The sequence below is a fragment of the Doryrhamphus excisus genome, chromosome 12 (genome assembly GCF_030265055.1).
Source record: "Doryrhamphus excisus isolate RoL2022-K1 chromosome 12, RoL_Dexc_1.0, whole genome shotgun sequence".
NCBI classification, from domain to species: domain Eukaryota; kingdom Metazoa; phylum Chordata; class Actinopteri; order Syngnathiformes; family Syngnathidae; genus Doryrhamphus; species Doryrhamphus excisus.
This window is the reverse complement of record NC_080477.1, coordinates 1,084,781-1,106,760: the sequence shown is the minus strand read 5'-3', so window position 1 is coordinate 1,106,760 and position 21,980 is coordinate 1,084,781. Positions and strand designations below refer to the sequence as shown.

The window sequence follows — 21,980 nt, the reverse complement described above, 5'->3', positions numbered from 1 at the left end:
TCGATAAGAAGACATTGGCCCGGAGATGTAACATTGTCCAAAAGCCATGCGCTCAAACTATGACAGTACAACGTATACCTCGTCTTACGGTGGTGTCTTCACAAAAATAAGCTTCTCTTATCGTGACAGTGCATGATATGCACGCGCGCTACTTTGCGTCATTCACCTATGGAATAAGTCACATTCTAAAAGTCAAGTTAGTTGGTTTGACTTTGCCTTTCGTACACAAAGTGTGAATCACAGAGATAAGCCTGTTTATTCAAGACAGTGCATGATATGCTGCTGAACTCGGGAATAACAAAGTCTCCGTACACCCTTGTGAATAAATCGAGGCACTGTGAGGGAGTCATATGGTCGCCAAGCGTGCCTCGATGTAAAAGAAATATGTTTTCCTGTTAGATCAGGGGTGCTCACACTTTTTCAGCATGCGAGCTACTTTTAAAATGACCGAGTCAAAATGATCTACCCACTACAAAAATGCAAAACATCTATTTATTTTCAAATGTATTGAGGATTATTTGTACGTACAATGTATGTTGATGTACCTTACATAACCAAATGAGCCAATATTGCAAAACACACATAATTAACTATTAACATTTTTTGTAATTACCTGAGTTTACTTTGATGACTTGCACTGAATTGAACCAGCCAGGGATGCATAGTCCGGACAGTAGCTGCTGATAGCCAGCCTCAAGCACACTTCCAAATGTTTATCAGTCATGGATAATATCCGTATCATAATATCCGTATAATATTCCATATCCGTATGGAAGTGATATGTTTTTGCCTTTTTACTTGGTCCAGTTTTTGCCTTTTTACTTGGTCCAGCTCCTTCACTCATTTTAGTGACCATAAACTTTAGCGAGGGCTTAAAATCTGATGCAATTCGTCGACTAGCTTAGCACTTTGCATCGTTGTTTACGCATGAGCGGTGACCTAAAGGTCAAAATTCAGTTGTCATCTGACTGGTTGTCCTGTATGTCAATCAAGTAACGGGGATGGATGATAGGCTGACATCGTAAGTTCTGCTGCACTTAGAGACGTTGTTTGATTTGATTGGTCGCCCGAAGGGCAACATTCAGTTGTCATCTGAATGGCTGCCCTGTATATCAATCAAGTGACGGCATTGATGCTGGGATGATATTTTTTTAATGTCACGCCGCGATCGACCAGTACCACCTCCGCGATCGACCGGTAGATCGCGATCGACTTAATGAGCACCCCTGTGTTAGACAATGCATGATATGCTGTGTGCTGCGATGCCTCGCTGATGTCAGAGGACAACAATCGAGGCGCCGCGCCGGTGTCGGCGGATATTCGTACTTTCATGTTAGCGCAGAAATACGCTTCATTAATCAAGACAGTGCATGATATGCTGCTCAACTCAGGAATAACAAAGTCTCCATACAACCCCGTGAATAAATCGAGGCACTGTGAGAGGGAGTCATATGGTCGCCAAGCATGCCTTGATGTAAAATAAAATATGTTTTCCTGTTAGACAATGCATGATATGCTGTGTGCTGCGATGCCGCGCTGATGTCAGAGGACAACAATCGAGGCGCCGCGCCGGTATCGGCGGATATTCGTACTTTCATGTTATCACAGACATACGCTTCATTAATCAGGACAGTGCATGATATGCTTACTTTAATGGTGGGTGTACCAATTAACTGACTGTACAACAGGTACATACAGTACATAACACATGTACTGTTAAAAGTACGGCCCCTCGTCGAGCTGAGAGATTACCAAACATTTTTTTAAAAGGTTGTGCTTTGTTCACATTTTGGAACCTATTGTCCTCGCTCACTTAGCGCTCACACAAACAAAGCGTGACTCACTAGCGTGTGGCAAAAGTGAACGAGTCCAACAATAAGGGCGGCAGCGGTGGTGGCTTTTTTTTTTTTTTTTTTTTCGAGGCGCTGACTGCAATTAGCTCCCTGACTTCGGGTGGGCTCCATCCTCGCCATGGCAACTGGGAGAGTGCGAAGAGACGTGCACCGCGGGACGGCGTCGACTTGCGCGTTTTCGGCGTGGCGTGCACGACAGGCCTCCGTTGAGGTCAGCGTGTGTTTTAGCATCGGGTGCTACGGTATATGAGTGGCTTATGTAAGAATAAACTTTTGTTGTCTTTTGCATGATAAGCACCATTGTCTGTATTTGTATTCATGTTTGGGATAATTAGCATATGATTAGACTCATCATTATTAGACTATCATGCTCATTAGGAGATGGTCCACATAATTGCCGCGCAAACAGAAAACGGGATTATCATCATTATTATTATGAGATATAATAGCGGAACGTTATACCCCCACATAATTGTCCACTTTTGTTGGAGTGAAATGCAATTGAACTGCAGCTCTAATTGATGTTTCTTTAATCACACACCATTACTGAGAATGGATCATAATAAAAAGATGAAATTATGAGACTGACACAGCATCATACGAAGGGCTTGTGAATATTTAAATATACATGTAGATATTTTACATCCATTCGTTTTCTATACTGCTTTTCCTCACGAGGGTGCTTGAGCCTATCCCAGCTGTCTTCGGGTGAGAGAGGCGGCGTACACCCTGGACTGGTGGCCAGCCAATCACAGGGCACATATAGACAAACAACCATTCACACTCACATTCATACCTATGGACAATTTGGAGTGGCCGATTAACCTAGCATGTTTTTGGAATGTGTTAGTGTTCTTACAAAGAACACTAAATTCATCACACACCAACTTAACACTCAAAAGGTATAATTATGAAACCAGCTCAACCGAATCATTCATTCATTCATTTTCTACCGCTTATCCTCACGAGGGTCGCGGAGGGTGCTGGAGCCTATCCCAGCTGTCTTCGGGTGAGAGAGGCGGGGTCCACCCTGGACTGGTGGCCAGCCAATCACAGGGCACATATAGACAAACAACCATTCACACTCACATTCATACCTATGGACAATTTGGAGTGGCTAATTAAGCTAGCATGTTTTTGGAATGTGGGAGGAAACCGGAGTACCCGGAGAAAAGCCACGCATGCACGGGGAGAACATGCAAACTCCACACAGAGATGACTGAGAGTGGAATCGAACTCAGGTCTCCTAGCTGCGTGGTCTGCGCGCTAACCACTCGGCCTCTGTGCCGTATTTTTCATGACTAAAAGATATCCATTATATCTATCTATCATATCTATAATGTTCATATTTTATATTTAATGCATTTTTTAATTACAAATAATCAAGAACGGCGGGCAAGTGGTTAGCGCGCAGACCTCACAGCTAGGAGACCCGAGTTCAATTACACCCTCGGCCATCTCTGTGTGGAGTTTGCATGTTCTCCCCGTGCATGCGTGGGTTTTCTCCGGGTACTCCGGTTTCCTCCCACATTCCAACAATAAAGAGTGTGGAGTGATTTCTCATTGAGAACAAATTTTGCTTTGTTCAATACTGAAATATTTGTGGCCACCTTATGTTGTATATTTGTAATATGAGGTTTCCAGCTCATATTTTCATCTATTGTGATCCCCAGAAATGTATTTTCGTTCACCCTTTCAACGTCTACACCGTCTATTTGTATTTGTTGGTACGTGTCCTTTCTGCTGTTAGCAAACAGCATGATTTTAGTTTTATTTAGGTTCAAGGACAATCTATTATCATCAAACCATCTTTTTAGTGTCACCATTTCTTCTTTTTATATGTAATATGTCATTAATAATTTGTTCAATATGCAGTAAAAAAAAGTGTAAAAGTAAAAAATCATGAAGAAAATAACAAATAACACATTTAACCAGAAGTATTTTCCACCATTTTATTTAAATAAGTCAAAACAAAGTCACTTACAGTGTTTTCAACAAAAACAAATGTAACCATGAATTCCACGCGTATTCGCCACACAGGAAGCAAACAGTCATGTGGTGAGACTGAGTGCACTTCCTGTCAAATCCTATCATAGCATCAGAGCTTAGCTATTCACGCGACACGGAAGTGTTGTGTAAAATATGCATCCGCCGTGGCCGAGGACCCCCCCCCCCATTACCGTTCCAATTTGAACCCCCACCATCGTGGATGAGATCTGGTCAATGCTAGCGACGGATGCGTGCTATTTATTTACATGTGGACGCAGATTACGGTTGTGGCTGAACGGCTTACAGTACAGTCAACACGTTCGATTTCATCTACAGCCATGGCCGCCATCAAAGCCCCACTTATCAACCGTGTTTGGAAGTGAGTGGAAGTACGCTGTTGTCGTCGTTGCAGGTTCTCGGCGGCAGGGCACCGCTCCATTCGCACGCTCTCACCAGGGGGACGGCGGCTGTGACGGGGATCGATCCGGCGTTTGTGTGGGCACGGCGAGGAGGAAAACACCTCCCGACCGGTAGCAGATGGGATGGACGCGCTGGGGTGCGTGAAGAAGAACACGGCGTTGGGAAGAAGATCTTCAGTCCTTGCAGGCGGTGCGAGCCACGTGTCCGGAGTTGTTTAAAATGTATTTGAGGATTTTTTTTTGTTTTTTTTAGATGTAGAGAGAGCCGTCGGCGGGTCCCACGTAACCAACGGCGATGAGGAGAACGTCTATCAGTGTCCAAATGCCCAGGCCTCCAAAGCTGAACAGCTTGCCCAGCCCCTCTCGCCACTGGCCCAGGTAAAAGCGGTCCGCCCCAAAACCACCCAGCGTGATGCTACACAGAGCAGACCGGATGAAACACGTCAGCGGCTTGACGCTTGTCACAGCACTCAAACGGGCTCTAGGGACTCATACTACTGTTCTAACATCGCTGAAAACCTTTAATAACATCATTACGCATAGATTAGATGGGGAAATTAACAGAAATGATAAATACATAATGTTTTGCTATTTGGACTGCCACTATAACGACCGGTGTTCAGTTGATCTAGTCGACATCATCAAGTGCTTTACCACAAGTACCATTCACCATCACATCATTATGGTCTGTTTTAAGTCAACAACAAAAGATCACATGCCTTTATTTAGGAAAAATTTGGCCAATATTTCCTGTGTAGCTGTTTTTTTTTTTTTTTTTTTTAAGTGGTTAACTTCTTTATACACTCGTATGACAGGAACGATATCAAACATTGCCTGCAACGGTTAATAAGGGTTTACGAAGTGCAATGGCTAAGCTAAGCTAAGCTAAGCTAAGCACCACAGTAACAAGAGCAGTTTAATCATTTCCTATTGAAAGGGTTTACAAAAAAAATGTTAAAATCCTTTTACCTGAGTGCCAACGTTGTGGACCACTTGTATCCGCCGGTCCAGTTGCAAAATAACCGCTTCTGAAAACGTCTTTTACCTGCAAGCGGGGGAGGGGAGGGGGGGGGGGGGGTCTTTATTTAATATATATACTTAACAAAGCTGCTGCACAGAGTTGCTTCACAAAGAGAAAACATACGTGGAAACCTGAAAACCCGTTGACAAGCTTTTTAAATGCGGGTTTTGACGTTATTAGAGCCCTTCAGATTTGAAACAACACCCCTATAGTCACCTTTACAGTCGTATTACCCGATATGTTACACGTAAGAAGGCATAAATAAGACTCGTGTTCGCGTGTGTTGCCGTGAATAGATGGTAAAAAGGTGTGAAGGAGCGACATCGCAGGTCTTTTCCTTTCCTGCAGCGGTCAGACTCTACAATAAAAACCATGCAATAACAGCGCAAGGCACCTGTGACCTGATCAACGTGTATAGATAAATGCATATAGTGTATATAATGTCTGATTTGTATTAGCCTTTTTTGCACTTTATGTGCTCTTGCGTGTTTCGTACTATCCTCTTCTGTGCTACTGTACCTGGAATTTCCTCTTTGTGGGACTAATAAAGACATATCTTATCTTATATGGACAGGAAGTGATATCGGGGGTTCAGAGTTGATTTTTTTTTGCCCGTGTTGGGATCATTACGGCGTACCTAGACAGTGCACGTGGTCCAGGACGTCGCAGGTGGCATTGTAGCGCTGCCGTGGGCAGGCCACCGTCATGCAGGCGGTGGAGTTGGAGCAGCGGTACTGCGACGGGTCCAGTTGCCAGCAGAACTGACAGGTGATGGACAGGGAGAAGTTGTTCTGCTGCTGGCCCGACTCGCCCTGCGAGCAAAGACAACAACATCAAGAAAAACCCAACATGACACGACTGGCGTGAAAGCAAGCGATGTGAAGCAACCGCGTTTGTAACAAGCGCAGCACTCACCACACAGTGGACCCCTTTCTTGGCTTTGCAGGTGAAAGATGCTGGTTTCCCGTAGGTGCAATTGTGCTGGTAATTGCAGTGCATGCAATCAGCTGGCAAGCGGCTGCACGACCCCCCGCTGGGACATTTAGAGGCGTAGCTCTCATCATCAGCGGGAGAGACTGAAAGCAAACAAAAAACAATTATGTGGGTTGTTTCAGTACATTGAAGTGCTCATCATGACGATGGCGTCGATGTGTCAGAACTCTTTCATTGCTTCAACAAAACAATAATAATAAATTTTATTTGTAAAGCGCTTTTCAAAATACTCAAGACACTTTACAGAAAAATTGAGTTTAATAAAAACAAGTAAACAGAGTAAAAGATACGTTAAAATACAACATTCATTCGTTTATACACGGTTAACACATGAGTAAAAGCGGGGCGGGGCAACAATAACTTAATTGTCATAACATTAGTATTTTATTATGTACAAATAGTACTCTTTTATGGTATTACAACTAATTTTGTTTTCTTTAAATTTGAGGAGGTTTTTATAAAAAATATGACTTAATTCTCAAAATAGAAACTATGTTAAATTGAGTATGACTTGACAGCATCTTCAATAGCACTCACCCTTCATGGTCATAATATTATTACTTAATCTTCATAAAAATACAGTTTTAATCTAATATTATTCCAGCTTTAGAATCTTTTCTATCGCAGCCACATTAATTAATACGACTGAGAAAAAATATTCAGAAGTCAGTTTGTGTTTTGTTTGGAATAAATTATGAACAAACGTGTAATTTTGTTTCATATGCGTTTTTGTGTCTTGTCTGTGTGTCTCCAAGTATCAGTTATGAAAGATGATGGTAACTTCCATTTACAAGAAATAAAAATTAGTTGGGTTTGCCGGGAATCGAACCCGCGATTCCGCATGAAAGATGACAATAATTTTCCACCGCAAGAAAAAAAAGTGCATTGGCCGGGAATCGAACCCGGGCCTCCCGCGTGGCAGGCGAGAATTCTACCACTGAACCACCAATGCCTGGGAGGAACTAAAAACGAAACTGAAAGCGGAACCAGAACACCGCTGGTTCTAATTACCTCTTAATAGTTTAACGAACTGTCAGGAAGTAACGACTATGGAGCGTTTATTTACCCGAGGCTGCAGCAGGCACCACCGGGCTGGTGATAACCGGGCCATGCTGGGCGTCTCTGGTGTAGGGAGGCTCCTGGTCAACGTGAGGGGAGCTCAGGTATCCTAACGGACAAACATAAGACTGTTAAATTAGCAACAGGGATGAACCAAGTGCCGAACTGACCCTCTGGCGTTGCTAAACTAGCCAGCGTTAGCCTGCTAGCTATCTTTGCTACATCGTAAACATCATGCTAGCAAACGCTAGCATAACGGCATCTATGCTTTCAAGCTAACGTAGCGCGATAGTAAAATACAGAGCGTATGTACGTTTTAAACACTGACAATAATTATAAATACACACACCGTTGACACATTGTAATACGATGTCCGTACACAAAAGGAGAACGACAGCGTAAGTTTTGAGACACCGTCCCCGGTCTGGAGTGCACTGTTGACAAGCCATTTGTCGCCTCCTTCCTTGTTGTGCCGCTTCTTCCTCTATTGTATCATTTGGCGCTTGCTCGTAAAATAAGGCTCATTATCGCCCCCTGTGGCCGTTAACCAAACAGGCACAACAAGTTCCTATAGAAGTGATTGTTTTTCGATAAAGGTCAGTTTATACTGCCGCTATATTAATGTTTACTGTCCTAATTGTAGTTTTCAGTAATTTAGCACATATATACTTTATTGATTCCAAATGTACTGCATTATACTGCAGTTTTATTATTATTTGGTTATTATAGTTGGCTTCATAGCGAGATCATGATAGCACTTGTTTATTTAGGCAACTTTCTTGTATTATCTATTCGTACCGGTACAAAAACAAGACAAATTGTACTTCAGCATGTGATTTATTTCTGTTCCAAGAAAATGCACACCAATTATGTCTTCAGTCTTCATAATGACACCAAACCACCAAGTCCCATTGTGCTCCATCACAGTAACCCACAAACAAAAAAAGTGTTTCATTCTAAAAATGACACACATCCATTTCTTATTTTCCTGTACCACCTTGATGCGAGACACCCGACAAAGCCGGTATACACTGGTAACGAGACTGCTATTCAGAACTCCTCCTCTGCATTTCGACAGCGAGTCTTCTTGAGGTGGCTCAGGCCGGCCAACGCCTCAGCCAGCGACAGTTCCCCGTGCACTTTGTTGTCTCTCGTGCGCACGTTGACGCTGCCGGTCATCTTCTCCTTCTCGCCGACCACTGCCGAGGCAGGACAAGACAAACGGCTCACACCAAACGGCCACATAGTGGTATTTATTCTTGTGTACATACTTTAACATGTACTCTCCCCATGTACTAATAAAAGTAAAATAAAAGTATCTTCTCACCGAGAATGAAGTTATATTGGGCCAGCTGAGCGTTGCGAATCTTCTTATTTAAAAGGCACCCAGAGTCCAGGTCAGCGTCGGCCATCATGCCCGATTCTGTAAACTGCTTACAAACCTAATAGGATGAGAAAGTGGCAGTTTTTTTTGTTACATCAGATCAGGGCTCTACATTAAAACCAAAAACGACTTGCCCACGGGGAATCCTTAAGGTGAGAACTACTTGCCCCAACTTGCCCCATGTAAAATGAAAAGACCGCCATAATGATATCAGCTCATTTTTGTGGCATCACATGAGAATCTGAAATAAAGATGAAATGATGATCATTTCTTGTGGTTGTTTTCCTCCATAGATCATGACGTTGCATGGAAATCTGGATTGTCAAGAGACTTCTAGGCACTTTGCCTTTTACAAGTTGCGCACCACAATCAAACATTATTGAATAGACACATTTGTGTACTAGTAAAGCAGGGGTGCTCATTAAGTCGATCGCGATCTACCGGTTGATCGTGGAGGTGGTACTGGTCGATCGCGGCGTGACATTAAAAAAAATCATCCTAGCATCAATGCCGTCACTTGATTGACAGCCATTCAGATGACAACTGAATGTTGCCCTTCGGGCGACCAATCAAATCAAACAACGTCTCTAAGTGCAGCAGAACTTACGATGTCAGCCTATCATCCATCCCCGTTACTTGATTGACATACAGGACAACCAGTCAGATGACAACTGAATTTTGACCTTTAGGTCACCGCTCATGCGTAAACAACGATGCAAAGTGCTAAGCTAGTCGGCGAATTGCGAGATTTTAAAGCCCTCGCTAAAGTTTATGGTCACTAAAATGAGTGAAGGAGCTGGACCAAGTAAAAAGGCAAAAACATATCACTTCCATACGGAATGGGAGGTGGACTTTTTTTTTTTCACAATGTCTTTTTCGAAGTGCGTTTGCCTGGCTAACCTGGCTAACCTGGCTATCAGCAGCTACTGTCCGGACTATGCATCCCTGGCTGGTTCAATTCAGTGCAAGTCATCAAAGTAAACTCAGGTAATTACAAAAAATGTTAATAGTTAATTTTGTGTGTTTTGCAATATTGGCTCATTTGGTTATGTAAGGTACATCAACATACATTGTACGTACAAATAATCCTCAATACATTTGAAAATAAATAGATGTTTTGCATTTTTGTAGTGGGTAGATCATTTTGACTCGGTCATTTTAAAAGTAGCTCGCATGCTGAAAAAGTGTGAGCACCCCTGTAGTAAAGTGTTTTGAATCCAGAAAAAAAATGCTCAATGCTCAAACAATAATTTGTGAAGCAAAAGGTGATAAAAATCCACAGAGAAATGGAAGCGCTAGATTTTGTATCTTGTGCAAAATCAGCACTTGGTATTGGATCTAATGGGTGGTGTTTCATTGTGACCACTTCAAATTGTCACAGCAATGTGATTCACTCACCTGTGCCATCATTTGATTTGCTAACCGCTAATAAAATACTTGTTTAGGAGGCACTGCTTCATCACTTTTTGCTGGTTTCCTTCACAAGTTGTTGAAGAATTAGACCAGGGTTGGGCAAACTACGGCCCGGGGGCCACATCCGGCCCGCCAAGTGTTTGAATACGGCCCGCCCAATCTTTCAAAGGTATTTAATTTAAACTCAACATACAACCTGGCATCATGGCCTGAGCCAACCTTTTGATGGTTGTATCAATTTCGTTGTTTGACATGGTCTGTTGTTTACAAAGTGCTCCTGAAAAAAGAGACACAAGCACATAATAATAATAAAAATCAAAATAATAATTATTATATTATTATTATAACTATTATGATTATTATATTTATTATATTAATGCTAATCATTTTATTAATTATATATATAATTGTTATATTTGCATATTTTACATAATAATAATTTATTTTTAATTATTATAATATTTTATTATTTTTAAAATATTTAAATATAAATATAAAATAAATAATAATAGCAGATTGCATGACAATTTTACAGATACAATAATACCAGGTGGACTGTTACGTGTAAAATATATAGTCTGCCCCCCCCCCCCCCCCGGAAATTTTGTTATATCAAGTCAAAAAGTTTGCCCACCCCTGAATTAGACCATGTTGGCAGGGATGCCATGATGGATGTTTTCCTAGTCAAACCATCGCTGATTGGTTGATTGCGAAAAAGAACGGGTGTGGGTAAAACGCGGACTGTGGACTACGGGACCGCGGTCTAAATAAACGATTCTGATTGGTCCGTTTTAAGATTAGCAAGGATCGGTTTGCAAATTACCAGCGGAATTACGCAGTCCGTGTTTTACCAACACCCAACAAGAACCGCTTTTAAAAAAAGTATGGCATGCCAAAGTACACTTGCCCGACGGGAATATTGCTGATTGGATTTATTTGCCCCAATTTTGTTTTAACTTGCCCCGGGCCATCGGTACATCGTTATTGTCGAGCCCTGCATCGTAAAACGGAAGTTCCTTCCATGGGGACTCACCTGCTTGGCGTAGTCGTCACAGGATGGGCCGACGGGCACAACCATCACCTGGCGTGGAGAGAGCCACAAAGGCCTGGTCGGGAGGGGGGGAGTGGGGGGGGCAGTTAATCTGAACTCTTAACAACATCGTTATTTCAGATTTTCCATTGAGTTACCACACCGGGAGACAACTCACCATTTTCCAGCGTAGTTCTCCGTCAGAATGGCAATCATCCTCTCCACGGAGCCCAAAATGGCACGATGGATGATAACCGGACGCAATTTGTCGTCACCGTCCTTCCTGTAACAAATCACAACAAAAAACGAAAATGCACAAAATCAGAAGTCCCGGTATGATAGCGGTATCCCCAGCGGACTAAAAAAAACAAAGCTTGTGCAATGCGTCATCTCACCCCACAAAGGTCAGGTCGAAGCGGATGGGAAGCTGGAAGTCCAGTTGAATGGTTGCACACTGGTGGTAACGTCCGATGGCGTCTTTGATCTTAATGTCAATCTATAACGGCACATGCGGTATAGACTTGCTGTACGTTCCGGACAGACGCCATTTGTGAAATATTTGGAAAATGACTGACCTTGGGCCCGTAGAAAGCTCCATCTCCTGGGTTGAGCTTCCAAGGCTCCCCAAAGTCATTGAGGCTGTTCTCCAGTTGCTAACAAGAACAAATCAGCCGTCGTTATTATTCGATGACTTTAATGGAGACTTAAGATCTCACAGTGAAAATGTACGTTATTTTTAATGGTTACCTTCTCGGCCTGGTTCCACACAGTGATGTCACCGAGGTACTTTTCCGGACGGGTGGAGAGATAGAGCTGGAAGGAGAAGCCGAACACATCGTAGACGCAGCGCAGGAAGTCCAGGCAGCCCTTCATCTCGGACTCGATCTGAGGTAAAAACATCAGAAAGTAAAAATGCATTCTTGTTGATAACGACAACATACACCTAGCGTTGGATGACATGATGTCACTTTAGCATCATTTGTGTACGTTGACGATGTTGTATTAGTCAATGCGGGGCATGATATGTATGGAGGACCAAAACTGCCAAAATAATAAATAAATAAATAAATAAAAGTGGAAATAAAAACAAAAATGGAAAAAAAATCAAAAAATTAAATACAAAAAAATTAACATAAATGGAAATAAAAAATATATATATAAATAAATAAATAAATATAAGCAAAAATAAATACAAAAATAAAAAAACAAGATTCAAAAATTAAAAATAAATACAAAAATAAATGTAGAAATAAATACAAAAATAAATATATAAATAGAATTACATATCAATAAATAAATAAAAGCACTCTGCTCTCATATGTATTTATTTCATGCTGCAGACAATGTCAGCTTGAAATGCAGAAGGAAAAACTATTCAAATGAGGGGGCGGTCCTAAGTGTGTCTTGGGTTGAACTGTTCGCCTATTGGTTGATCGACATGTGAGTGCGAAAATCGACTAGGTATGCCTTCAAACGGCCACAGCAAGAGGAAGTATACAGGGAGAAAAGTACACATTTACCGGGACAATAATGGCGGGGTCCACCAGGAAGTCGGTGTCCGAGCTGGAGATTGCAGCCATATTTACCGCCATTGAGAGTGGTGTGGTGACTTCCTCTTGCTGTGGCTGTTTGCAGGCATACCTAGTCGATTTTCGCACTCACATGTCGATCAACCAATAGGCGAACAGTTCAACCCAAGACACACTTAGGACCGCCCCCTCATTTGAATAGTTTTTCCTTCTGCATTTCAAGCTGACATTGTCTGCAGCATGAAATAAATACATATGACAGCAGAGTGCTTTTATTTATTGATATGTAATTCTATTTATATATTTATTTTTGTATTTATTTCTACATTTATTTTTGTATTTATTTTTAATTTTTGAATCTTGTTTTTTATTTTTGTATTTATTTTTGCTTTTATTTATTTATTTATTTATGTATTTTTTTTATTTTTGTTTTTATTTCCATTTATATTATTTTTTTTGTATTTAATTTTTTGATTTTTTTTTTCATTTTTGTTTTTATTTCCACTTTTATTTATTTATTTATTTATTTATTTATTTATTTTTTGGCAGTTTTGGTCCTCCATACATATCATGCCCCGCATTGACTAATACAACATCGTCAACGTATATATTTATTTTTTAATTTTTGAATCTTGTTTTTTATTTTTGTATTTATTTTTGCTTTTATATTTTATATATTTATTTATTTATTTATTTATTATTTTGGCAGTTTTGGTCCTCCATAGATATACCGCTGCTCTATTAGTTAGGCCTGGAACAATAACAAATGTTTCATTGTCCTACAAATTATTCCTTAAGTGATATTGCTGTCAGCATTATTTTGAGAAAAAAAAATGTAATTAATGTAATTAATGACAATGCAAGCACATGTATCAAAAACCCCGCATAAGACCCTCACACCCGCCTTGGCAGGTGCTCAGTGTCAAGTACAAACATCAGAAGAAGAAGATGTCGCAACTTACCTGTTCCATAGTGCAGAAAATGTGAGCATCATCCTGCTGGAAACGTCGTACTCTGGTGAGCCCGGTGAGGGTTCCAGACAGCTCGTTGCGGTGGAGGACCCCGAAATCAGCAAACCTCAGGGGGAGCTCTCTCCACGAGCGAGGCCTGTGTCCGAACATCAGACTGCGACCGGAAATAAAATGTAAAAAAAAAATAATAACTTAGCGGTGTAAACAAAGATAAAAAAAAAACGATGAGGGTTCCATTCGTGTGGCTCACCAGTGGCCGGGACAGTTCATGGGTTTGAGTGCAAAGGTGTCGTCCTCTACGGGGAAGGAGAACATGTTCTCACTGTAGTGCTGCCAGTGGCCTGACGTCTCCCACAGCTTGCTGTTGTAGATGTTGGGGGAGGCCACTTCCTGGAAGCCTCTTCTCCAGTACTCCTCCTAGAAGCAAACACATTACCAGTATTAGCCAAATTAGCATATTATTACTATCATCATTATTCTTATTCTGATTATTACTACTACTACTGGTAGTAGTAGTAGTAGGCTAGTATTAGCCTGCTTATTGGCTTGCTTATTAGCCTGCTTTTGTCCTAATTTATGAAATTTTTTAGAGATTTTTTTTGTAAAAAAAAAAAATCAATAAAAAATATCAAATTATTTGGGGGGCTTAAGAACATATTTTAGGGGGATTCAGCCCTAAAAATCTTATTAGCCTACTTTTGCCCTATTATATGAAATTTTTATATGAGATTTTATATGAGATTTTTTTTGTAAAAAAAAAAAAATCTCTAAAAAAAATCTATAAAAAATATCAAATTATTTAGAGGGGCTTAAGAACATTTTAGGGGGGGGTTCAGCCCTAAAACCCCTAAAATCCTATTAGCCTGCTTTTGCCCTATTATATGAAATTTTTATATGAGATTTTATATGAGATTTGTTTTGTAAAAAAAAAAAAAAAAAATCTATAAAAAAAATTCCATACAAAATATCAAATTATTTAGGGGGGCTTAAGAACATTTTAGGGGGGGATTCAGCCCTAAAACCCCTAAAATCTCATTAGTCTACTTTTGCCCTATTATATGAAATTTTTATATGAGATTTGTTTTGTAAAAAAAAAATTCTATAAAAAATATCAAATTATTTAGGGAGCCTTAAGAACATTTTAGGGGGGATTCAGCCCTAAAACCCCCAAAATCTTATTAGCCTACTTTTGCCCTATTATATGATTTTTTTATATGAAATTTGTTTTGTAAAAAAAAAAATCTATTAAAAATATCAAATTATTTAGGGGGGCTTAAGAACATTTTAGGGGGGATTCAGCCCTAAAACCCTGAAAATCTTATTAGCCTGCTTTTGCCCTACTATATGAAATTTGATTTAAAAAATCTATAAAAATATCAAAATATTTAAGGGGGCTTAAGAACATTTTAGGGGGTCTGAAGTACCCCCTAAAATAGGCCTAGTGACACCACTGTATATGACTTTTCAGAAGAGGCGCGTCAAAGCCCAGCATGCATACATCCCTGAGAGCGAGGCCACACGTGTCGGGGGGGGGGGGGAGGAAGTGACACACTCCCTCACACTGCGACAGACTGAAGCCATGCGCTAATGATCTTGCGCCGCCTGCGCAACACGAAACCGTTGTGGCTTCGCCAGAAAATATGTCACAGGGACAAGTTCTACGATACCCCCGCGCATACTGCCCAGCCTCGTTAGGCTGCGTGATAGGTTCTCACCCTGATGAACTCTGTGAGCGTGTTGTAGATGTAGGCTCCACATGGCAGGAAGAAGCAGCTCCCGGGACTGAGCTCATGGAAGAAGAACAGCTCCTGGTCCTATGAAGCACAGGGGAACCAAATACTCAACACAACTCTAATAAAAATAAATGAGTACATGATTAGTACATGGAACTGAAGGAGGCTTGTATTTCCAGTATACTGAATCATAGCACTGTATGAGAAAAAACTTGCTATTAATATGGAATCATGTGGTCACCAACTGGGAGGCTCCGATGAATCACAAAACCAAGGCAGAACCACAGCGACCCCTAGCGGCTTCAGGCCGACTCACTTTGCCAATCTTGCGATGGTCTCTATTCTTGGCCTCCTCCTGGAAACGTTCCCACTCTTTCAGCATTTTGGAGTCCGGGAAGGAGATCCCGTAGATCCTCTGCAGCGTCTCCATGTCCGAGCGACCCTCCCAGTAGGTGGCGGAGTTCTGATGATAGAAGAACACGACTTACAACTCCGGTCATTTTAAAAACACCACGCTTTGGTTCACCTTATAAATCTTCATGGCCTTGATCTTGCCTGTATGCCTCACATGGGGGCCTCTGCAGAGGTCAATCAGGGGTCCGCACCTATTTGACATCCATAAGTGACCACAAGCGCCCCAAAAAAGACAACATTTCTTTCATCTTTGTCGTAGTTCGACATAATATTATAATCCATATCTTACTTATTGTGTGGAAATATGGGCTAATAACTATAAAAGCAATCTTCACTGGCTAAATGTACCTCAAAAAAGGCCAGTAAGGATAATTCATAATGGCGCCTACAGAGAACATACTAACTCCTTATTTGTAAAATGACAAATACTTCAACTTGATGATATAGTTCATCTTCAAACAGCTAAAATAATGCATAAGGCTAAAAATAACCAATTAGCTAAAAATGTCATCATCTTAATGACAATTAAAATTTTAAATTAAAATTAAAATTTTAAATTAAAATTAAAATTAAAATTAAAATTAAAATTAAAATTAAAATTAAAATTAAAATTAAAATTAAAATTAAAATTTAAAATTAAAATTAAAAAAATACAAAAAAATTAAAATTAAATTAAATTAAATTAAATTAAATTAAGAAAGCAGGAAGTGAACAAATGTAACAGTTACTGATTGTAAAAGTACCAGATGGAGGGGTACAATTTAATAAGCTTTGATTCTTCCTACTCCTTTTGGACATGTGGAACTGGGAACTGATTATGGGATGCACTCAATTGGAATCTGATGCATGTTCAAATGAAATTAAACCATTCTATTAGCATAATATCACATCCATTGAACACACTCACCTGTAGACTGTAGTTGTGGGGGTGGTGACCTTTTCATTCAAGATGCGACACTTGAATTTGTTGTACTGGAAGACATAAAAAAAAATAATCTTCAGCCAGGAGTGAAAGCAAGTTACCTCCATCAAGGCCGTACTTCCTCGTATGACGGCCATATGATTATTTAAACTAAGTAGTATCGTTTCTGCAACAATGACAAGGAAAGGAACATTCTGGATGAACCCTGGCTTAAACTGGCACTCTTGTTTTTCCTCGTTGGTAAGAGTCCGAGTCCCTCTCCCTCACCTTGAACATCTTCAGCAGCGTCTCCTTGGTAACCTCCAGCCTCTCAAAGGGCTGTTTCTCCTTCACCACACTCTTGCATAAAGACTCCAGGTCCCCAAACTCCATGCTGGACACGCTTCTAGAGACATGAAATGAATAAATATCTTTGTGTGGTCTTTTTTTCCCCAACCCTCACATGTCAGCAGACATCTTGGATCTGCTTTCCAGTAGTCCGTGTACAGCTTGTATAGCAGTGTTGATGTACTACCCATTGACAATGAGTCCACACACGACCGCTGTTGTGTAAACAGATCGATAGAACATGAGTGTGTACATCTTGGTGGAAATATTTGGTGTGAGACCCATCGAATATTTAAGCGGCGGAATTCACCGGAACCGCCCAAGGTTGCGACTGGAAGCCTCTTCCACGCCTTCAGTGATTTTAAACACCTTCCTTCCGTCACAGGATGTCCCACTGGTGCTCGACTGGTCTGGTTCAAGGTTCGATTCAAGGTCGCCCTTAACGAACCGCAGCTCCACTGTGCCGGCAGCACTCGTGCAGCCCCAGACCTCAACGCCAGTAGTCAGAACACAACTGGGTTGTCGGCTATTCGGACAATTTGACTCATTTTTCAGTGGATAGTAAATCAATATCGCTATGCAAGCTGGACACCGACTCTTACTTTTGCCCATCCAGGAACATGTCGTAGTAGAACCCGTTCTCTATGGGGGGTCCGTAGCATAAACAACCTCCATAGAAGCGCTCCATGGCCTCCCCAAGGATGTGAGCGCTGGAGTGCCAGTAGACCTGCAAGGAGCAGGGGTAACGTGATGCTAGTTCTTGTTAGACGAGAAGACGGGCTGTGGTTTGCTTCTTACTGCTTGAGCATCTTCATTGTCAAAGCGTAAGATCTCCAAAGAGCAGTCGCACTCCAGAGGTCTGTCCAAGTCCCACAGCACTCCGTTCACGCGAGATATCACAGCATTGTCAGCCAGGCCCTGACTGGGGGTTTTGTGTTGGGGGGGGGGGGGGGGGGCAGAACCCACAAATTAAAGCCAAACATTTGTAGTTCTAGAACATCTAATCTATTTCTAATCACCTGATGTCACAAGCAAGCTGGTACGGAGTGGTGACCCATGATGTGCCGGTCATTTTGCGTCCATCGGGAAGCTCCACGGTGATGGGCTTACCATCCGTACCTCTTTTGGCCAAGATAGCGTCGCTCTCCTTCTTGAGTTCCTCGTAGAGGCGGAGGCGTTCGCTAACATAAGCAGGCCAGGCTTTTAACTGCACAGCCAAACAACGTCAACGCATTGGGGTTAGTTGGTGGAAAGTTGACATTAGAGATAGCATAATAGCGCCTGCCACCTGTAGGCTCCAGCTCACCTTTGACCCCAAGTACAGAATCAGAATCGCTTTTAATGTAATTATATTGCATACAATGAAATGTGTGTGCAACTCCATGGTGCATTTTGTAGAAAGTAAAATAAGAATAAGGAAAAGGATAAAAATAAAACAAGGAATAAGCCCCTCTACCTGCACACACGCACAACCAAAACTTTAAATTATTGTTCATTCATTCATTCATTTTCTACCGCTTTTTTCCTCACTAGGGTCGCGGGGGATGCTGGAGCCTATCCCAGCTGTCTTCGGGCGAGAGGCGGGGTACACCCTGGACTGGTCGCCAGCCAATCACAGGGCACATATAGACAAACAACCATTCACACTCACATTCATACCTATGGACAATTTGGAGTCGCCAATTAACCTAGCATGTTTTTGGAATGTGGGAGGAAACCGGAGTACCCGGAGAAAACCCACGCATGCACGGGGAGAACATGCAAACTCCACACAGAGATGGCCGAGGGTGGGAATTGAACCAGGGCTCGACAATAACAATGTACCGATGGCCCGGGGCAAGTTAAAACAAAATTCGGGCAAGTAAATCCAATCATTAATATTCCCGTCGGGCAAGTGTACTTTAGCATGCCGTACTGCCAAGAGGTTTTTTTAAAGCGGTTCTTGTTGGGTGTTGGTAAAACACGGACTGCGTAATTCCGATGGTAATTTGCAAACCAATCCTTGCAAATCTTGAAATGGACCAATCAGAATCGTTTATTTAGACCGCGCTCCGTAAGCCACAATCTGCGTTTTACCCACACCCGTTCTTGTTCGCGATCAACCAATCAGCGATGGTTTGACTAGGAAAACATCTATCATGGCGTCCCTGCCAACATCGTCTAATTCTTCAACAACTTCTGAACCAAAAAGTGATGAACCAGTGCCTCCTAAACAAGTATTTTATTAGCGGTTAGCAAATCAAACGATGGCACAGGTGAGTGAATCACATTGCTGTGACAATTTGAAGTGGTCACAATGAAACACCACCCATTAGATCCAATACCAAGTGCTGATTTTGCACAAGATACAAAATCTAGCGCTTCCATTTCTCTGTGGATTTTTATCACCTTTGCTTCACAAATTATTGTTTGACCATTGAGCATTTTTTTCTGGATGAAAAACACTTTACTAGTACACAAATGTGTCTATTCAATAATGTTTCATTGTGGTGCACAACTTATAAATATCACTGCTTACTACGACTACCATGTGTAAGGTAGCATGGCTTGCCATGTTAACATACATCTCCACAAATTTTCAGACATTCCTCCAAATACAATGCATCAGTACTATTATCTGATGAATTATCAGCATATATTGATATATGATATCATTAAGGCACTTTTCATTTTACATGGGGCAAGTTCGGGCAAGTAGTTCTCACCTTAAGGATTCCCCATGGGCAAGTCATTTTGGTTTTTAATGTAGAGCCCTGTGAACCCTGGTCTCCTAGCTGTGAGGTCTGCGCGCTAACCTAAATTATTGTTATTTATTCTAAATTATTTGTACAAATTACTGTTTACGCTGTACATTGTTGTTCAGATTTATGTAATCTATTTATTCTCCACATTACTATTTATTATTTATTATTACACGGGAGCCAGGCAACAACATTTCGCAATTTCACTGCTGTGTTATTGTGCAATGACAATAAAGAAATTCAAAATAAGTGTAAATATATGTACATCAAAAACAATAACCTATGCAGTAACAAAACGTAGAATTGCAGTCAAAAACAATAACCTATACCGTAACCATTCATTCATTTTCTACCGCTTATCCTCACGAGGGTTGTGGAGGGTGCTGGAGCCTATCCCAGCTGTCTTGGGGCGAGAGGCAGGGGGTACACCCTGGACTGGTGGCCAGCCAATCACAGGGCACATATAGACAAACAACCATTCACACTCACATTCATATCTATGGGCAATTTGGAGTGGCAGATTAACCTAGCATGTTTTTGGAATGTGTTAGTGTTCTTACAAAGAACACTAAACTCATCACACATCAACTTAACACTCAAAAGGTATAATTATGAAACCAGCTCAACCGAATCATTCATTCATTCATTTTCTACCGCTTATCCTCACGAGGGTCGTGGAGGGTGCTGGAGCCTATCCCAGCTGTCTTCAGGTGAGAGGCGGGGTACACCCCGGACTGGTGGCCAGCCAATCCCAGGGCACATATAGACAAACAACCATTCACACTCACATTCATACCTATGGACAATTTGGAGTGGCCGATTAACCTAGCATGTTTTTGGAATGTGTTAGTGTTCTTACAAAGAACACTAAATTCATCACACACCAACTTAACACTCAAAAGGTATAATTATGAAACCAGCTCAACCGAATCATTCATTCATTCATTTTCTACCGCTTATCCTCACGAGGGTCGCGGGGGGTGCTGGAGCCTATCCCAGCTGTCTTGGGGCGAGAGGCAGGGGGTACACCCTGGACTGGTGGCCAGCCAATCACAGGGCACATATAGACAAACAACCATTCACACTCACATTCATACCTATCAAAACCCACGCATGTGGGAGGAAACCGGAATACCCACAGAAAACCCACGCATGCACAGGGAGAACATGGAAACCCCACACAGAGATAGCTGTGAGGTCTGCACGCTAACCACTTGTCCGCCGCGCAACCCATACAGTAACTAAAATGTGGAATTTCAGTAAACAGAATGTAGTATTGCACATATTGTACCCGAGTTTCACTTGGATGAATGAATATTATTGCACATAAGTATTCCTGTATTGCACGTTTTTAGCATTATTATTATTATTATTATTATTATTATTATTATTATTATTATTATTATTATCAGTGAGGTGTGTGCGTGAGGGATAGTCACCTCTTTTCCAGATGATCCATTTGATTGTTCTTTATTCTGCTTCTTCTCCTTGCGCTGGTCACCTGATTTAACAGCCGGACTGCTCCCCTGCATTGATGAAATATTATATGAATGTAAACAAGCTTCCAATATGGACGACAGAGGCCCGCTACTTTGACCCACATTCATCACAAATAAAACAACACTCATCTGAGCATTATCCTGCACCTTTTCAGCAGCTTTGTTGTTCGTCTGCCCTCCTTTGGTGCCAGTCGCCCCCGCGGCTCTGCCACCTTTCTCCAGCTCCAGCTCCGCCTGCAGACCGCGGCGGAGGTGCAGTAGCCGGTACTTGAGCTTCTCGTTCTCCGACACCAGGCTCTCCAGCTGCGGGGAGACCACCGCGTCTCCCGCGGGGCCCGAATTCCGGCTGAGTCCGTCCCGGAGAGCGGAGATTTCCCCGGCGAGGAGAGAAATTTGCTCCTCCTGAGCTGCCAAACGTGCCGCCAAGCAGTCCGCCATCTTTAAATGACCGCTATGTCGGCTAGCCACGCGGAAGACGGACTTCCGGTGACGATTTGGATGAAAATAAATCCCCCCTTTTTTATTTTAAACACACGACAGATATCGTAATATCAAAGCGCCATACAACTCGTAAAAAAGACCATATTACACAATTCTGTACAGCATTTTTTTCATTTTTATCCTCACCATTTACGCTCGCCATTGTTTACTCTTTGTGCTTTCATTGTTTACTCCGTCCACTA

At 41.7% G+C, this 21,980-nt stretch overlaps 3 protein-coding genes and 1 non-coding gene across 4 annotated transcripts in view; 1 reads left to right on the top strand and 3 right to left on the bottom strand.

The window, feature by feature from the left end:
* Positions 1 to 3,777: 3,777 nt before the first annotated feature.
* Positions 3,778 to 7,847, bottom strand: tm2d3 (TM2 domain containing 3). Its single transcript, XM_058088665.1, has 6 exons — positions 7,684 to 7,847; positions 7,342 to 7,443; positions 6,198 to 6,358; positions 5,920 to 6,094; positions 5,231 to 5,306; positions 3,778 to 4,676 (listed from the first exon to the last, which is right to left on the bottom strand). The coding sequence occupies exons 1-6, from the start codon at positions 7,781 to 7,783 to the stop codon at positions 4,511 to 4,513; spliced, it is 780 nt and encodes a 259-aa protein (XP_057944648.1). The 5' UTR covers positions 7,784 to 7,847; the 3' UTR covers positions 3,778 to 4,510.
* On the bottom strand, positions 7,157 to 7,227 carry trnag-gcc (transfer RNA glycine (anticodon GCC)). Its single transcript has one exon. It is a non-coding gene; the product is annotated as a tRNA-Gly (tRNA).
* A 298-nt stretch (positions 7,848 to 8,145) lies between the features above and the next one.
* On the bottom strand, positions 8,146 to 21,779 carry tars3 (threonyl-tRNA synthetase 3). Its single transcript, XM_058088661.1, has 19 exons — positions 21,445 to 21,779; positions 21,238 to 21,324; positions 18,077 to 18,264; positions 17,856 to 17,979; positions 17,660 to 17,784; positions 16,998 to 17,115; positions 16,716 to 16,780; positions 15,921 to 15,999; positions 15,711 to 15,857; positions 15,377 to 15,475; positions 13,912 to 14,078; positions 13,653 to 13,815; positions 11,909 to 12,046; positions 11,737 to 11,814; positions 11,557 to 11,657; positions 11,340 to 11,444; positions 11,165 to 11,237; positions 8,662 to 8,776; positions 8,146 to 8,533 (listed from the first exon to the last, which is right to left on the bottom strand). Exons 1-19 carry the CDS (start codon positions 21,733 to 21,735, stop codon positions 8,385 to 8,387), a joined length of 2,412 nt encoding a protein of 803 aa, XP_057944644.1. The 5' UTR covers positions 21,736 to 21,779; the 3' UTR covers positions 8,146 to 8,384.
* Positions 9,408 to 21,980, top strand: part of ulk3 (unc-51 like kinase 3) — a 46,321-nt gene continuing 33,748 nt past the window's right edge. The window contains exons 1-2 of the mRNA XM_058088663.1: positions 9,408 to 9,705; positions 11,932 to 12,051. The gene's annotated coding sequence lies outside the window, so the exon portion shown is untranslated. The remainder of the gene's footprint in view (positions 9,706 to 11,931; positions 12,052 to 21,980) is intronic.

Excerpts from the sequence above, each read along its gene's own strand:
- tm2d3 (XM_058088665.1), bottom strand. The coding sequence starts at position 7,783 with ATGGCTTGTCAACAGTGCACTCCAGACCGGGGACGGTGTCTCAAAACT. Across the intron at positions 6,359-7,341 it reads GGTGCCTGCTGCAGCCTCGG|TCTCTCCCGCTGATGATGAG; the intron begins GTAAATAAACGC and ends GTTTGCTTTCAG. Across the intron at positions 6,095-6,197 it reads AGAAAGGGGTCCACTGTGTG|GGCGAGTCGGGCCAGCAGCA; the intron begins GTGAGTGCTGCG and ends CTTTGCTCGCAG.
- tars3 (XM_058088661.1), bottom strand. The coding sequence starts at position 21,735 with ATGGCGGACTGCTTGGCGGCACGTTTGGCAGCTCAGGAGGAGCAAATT. Across the intron at positions 15,476-15,710 it reads ACCATCGCAAGATTGGCAAA|GACCAGGAGCTGTTCTTCTT; the intron begins GTGAGTCGGCCT and ends TGTGCTTCATAG. Across the intron at positions 11,815-11,908 it reads TGTGGAACCAGGCCGAGAAG|CAACTGGAGAACAGCCTCAA; the intron begins GTAACCATTAAA and ends TGTTCTTGTTAG.